This window comes from Otolemur garnettii, unplaced genomic scaffold, assembly GCF_000181295.1.
Source record: "Otolemur garnettii isolate 467f Iridium unplaced genomic scaffold, OtoGar3 scaffold00065, whole genome shotgun sequence".
Taxonomy (NCBI): domain Eukaryota; kingdom Metazoa; phylum Chordata; class Mammalia; order Primates; family Galagidae; genus Otolemur; species Otolemur garnettii.
Window position 1 is genome coordinate 1,993,317 of NW_003852460.1, and position 3,139 is coordinate 1,996,455.

Sequence of the window (3,139 nt, forward strand, 5' to 3'; positions counted from 1 at the left end):
TATTATTCCTATAGGAATAATTATAGTATTATATAGTATCCTATAGTATTATATAGTATTATATAGTATCCTATATAGGAATTCTATATAGTATATAGTATCCTATAGTATTATATAGTATCCTATATAGGAATTCTATATAGTATATAGTATCCTATAGTATTATATAGTATCCTATATAGGAATTCTATATAGGAATACTGTATTCTATATTCCTATATATTCTGTATTCTGAATATATAGTAACATAGTATTCTATATAAGAATACTATAATAATTATTATTATTTATAATAAATGCTTATTTATAATTAATAATTATAATTTATATTAATATTTATAATAATGATATATGCTCTCATAATAAAATACGCTCCACTTAAGAGCTGGGAAGAGAGAATCAGGCATTTTGTGTATAAAACAAAAGCAACATTTGATCCCAGCACAGAATAATAGAACCAGGAGTGTTCTCCCAAACTCAGATTTCTTGGATGCTTTGTGAGAGTGCTAAAATGACAGTATCATTTCCCTTAAATGTTATTGTCTGTACACAAAGCCTAATTGCTTGTTTCCGCACCTGTCCTGGGGCACCTGGCCACCACCCAGCTGCACCATGGTCGGGAAAACATCCATCAGGCTCGTGGGCTCATTGATGACCCGGCCGGCCGGCAGCACCCCGGGCCAACGGAATATCCCCGGCACGTGGATCCCACCTTCCCAGCCGCCCATGCCTTTTCCTCCTGAGTTTAAGCAAAAACAGAAAAAGAAAAAAAAGAAAGAAAACACATTAACAATCAGAGCAACATGCTGAGTTTTGCTAGTTTTAAGTTTCTCTGTGTCTCCCTGTCTCTGTGTTGTAACCAAATTACATCACACAGTTCCCCCTCACAGAGGTGAGATTTTATATTCTTTTATTGACCTGAGTGTGGGTTAGGATGGCTGGATTTAAGGTGAGCCCTTAAATGACAGACACCAACAAGAAGCCTCATGGAGGCGGAGGCAGAGGCAGAGAGAACAAGTGACTCAGCAAAAATCCACGTACCATCTGATACTATTTGCATGAAATAGTTGGTCGCAGTGGAATAGGGGTGACTGCACAGATAACAGGACTTCCTCCTATGCTGACAGAAGTGTTATCAAGCTAAATAGTGATGGTGGGCTCGGCGCCTATGGCTCAAGTGGCTAAAGGCACCAGCCACATACACCTAAGGTGGCAGGTTCGAATCCAGCCCAGGCCCGCCAAACAACAATGACGGCTGCAACCAAAAAATAGCCAGGTGTTGTGGTGGGCACCTGGAGTCCCAGCTACTTGGGATGCTGAGGCAGGAGACTCGCTTGAGCCCAGGAGTTGGAGGTTGCTGTGAGCTGTGATGCCTTGGCACTCTACCCAGGGGGACACCTTGAGGCTCTGTCTCAAAAATAAATAAATAAATAAATAAATACATAAATAAAATAAATAGTGATGCTGGCCTCACAACCCTGAGAGTCTACTAAAAAAACACTTAATGGCTCAGCATGAGAAAGGATAATTTTTGCCTTGCATAGGAAAAACCAAAGTCTTTGGGCAGCCATATTTATTCTCCTGGACTGGGCGGCCCTGTTCCCAAGGAACTGGTGGGAATTGCAGGGAAGAGAGGAATCTGTGAGGTCCACATCTGGGACCGTCCCAGCCTTACCTTTGTAAATCCCGTTCCATCCGCCATACTGGTTATTTCCAAGTTGAGACTCCAAAGACCCTCCGTTGTCCGATGTGAAATAAACCAGGGTATTGTTGGTCAAACCTTCCTTGTCCAACATGTCAAGGATCTGTCCTGCACAGAGCAGGTGTGTTGGAGGCGGTCAGAACAGGATAATGTCTTAAACCCAAGTGCTCTGTTTCTGCTCAAGCAGTTCGGTCCTACCCACGAGAATGAATCCTTCATTTTAAGACAAAATGGAAGTCAGTTGAGGTATCATTCTAATATTCTCAGAGACCGTGACTGGGGATTGATTTATGTCTTTCTGTATGTCTTGTTCTTTGGTCAGAGTTTTAGGCTAGCTACACGTATGGATGCCATACTGGACAAAATAGCAAGACTTAAAAAATAGGGCAAACCAATTCTCTGGTTTCTTTTCTGATCATGTAAATCTTTCACCTTTTACTAAAGATTTCTGTGGAGAGGAACAACTCCAAGTCTTAAAAAAAATAAAAATGAAAACCACCCCGGGGCATGGTGGCTCACTCCGGTAACCCCAGTACTCTGGGAGGCCGAAGCAGGTGGATCCCTTGAATCAGGAGTTGCAGACCAGCCCAAGCAAGAGTGAGACCCCATCTCTACTACAAATAGAAAAACTAGCTGGGTGTGGCAGCAGGTGCCTGTACTCCTAGCTACTTGGGAGGCTGAGGCAGGAGGACCATTTGAACCCAGGAGTTTGAGGTTGCTGTGAGCTGTTACTCCAGAACACTTTATAGAGAGTGACAAAGTGAGACTGTGTCTCAAAAAAAAAAGAGGTAAACCAGGAATACACTCTTGTCAGCTCGGTGCCCGTAGCTCAGTGAGTAAGTCGCCAGCCACATACACCCAGGCTGGTGGGTTCGAGCCCAGCCTGGGCCTGCTGAACAACAATAAGAACTACAACTGAAAAATAGCTGGGCGTTGTGGTCAGCGCCTATAGTCCCAGCTACTTGGGAGGCTGAGGCAAGAGAAATCACTTAAACTCAAGAGTTTGAAGTTGCTGTGAGCTGTGATGCCACAGCACTCTACCGAGGGTGACACTGTGAAACTCTATCTCAAAAAACAATAATAATAAAGGGACTCTCATCATTGACATAACTCACAGAGCCCAAGGGATTTTTAAAAAGTAGTTAAGTAGGATTATATAGTTTTTGTCTATAGTACCAGACAAAGCTTTCTCCCACTATGACTGATAATGAGGACTGAGTTTATGAACATTCTGTGGCCACACTTATATCTTTTCTTGGATGCCTTTTACTTATAACCCAACTATATCACTGTATTTACAGGTTAATTTTTTTCACTGGGTCTTAGTCTTTTACCTGTGAGAAACAGAATTTTGGCTGTTGGTAGAAATAAAAATATTCTGTCTACCACATGGGATTATGACATTTTGGAGGACATCATTCTCTCTCCCACATCTGA

At 42.0% G+C, this 3,139-nt stretch overlaps 1 protein-coding gene and 1 pseudogene across 1 annotated transcript in view; one reads left to right on the forward strand and one right to left on the reverse strand.

Moving 5' to 3' along the window:
* Positions 1–3,139, reverse strand: part of ARSE (arylsulfatase E (chondrodysplasia punctata 1)) — a 23,437-nt gene that overhangs the window by 4,936 nt on the left and 15,362 nt on the right. Inside the window, exons 7-8 of the mRNA XM_012807145.2 lie at positions 1,676–1,810; positions 577–739 (exon numbers count right to left, since the gene is read on the reverse strand). Coding sequence (XP_012662599.1) covers positions 577–739; positions 1,676–1,810 — 298 coding nt within the window. The remainder of the gene's footprint in view (positions 1–576; positions 740–1,675; positions 1,811–3,139) is intronic.
* On the forward strand, positions 2,097–2,218 carry LOC111726441 (annotated as a pseudogene).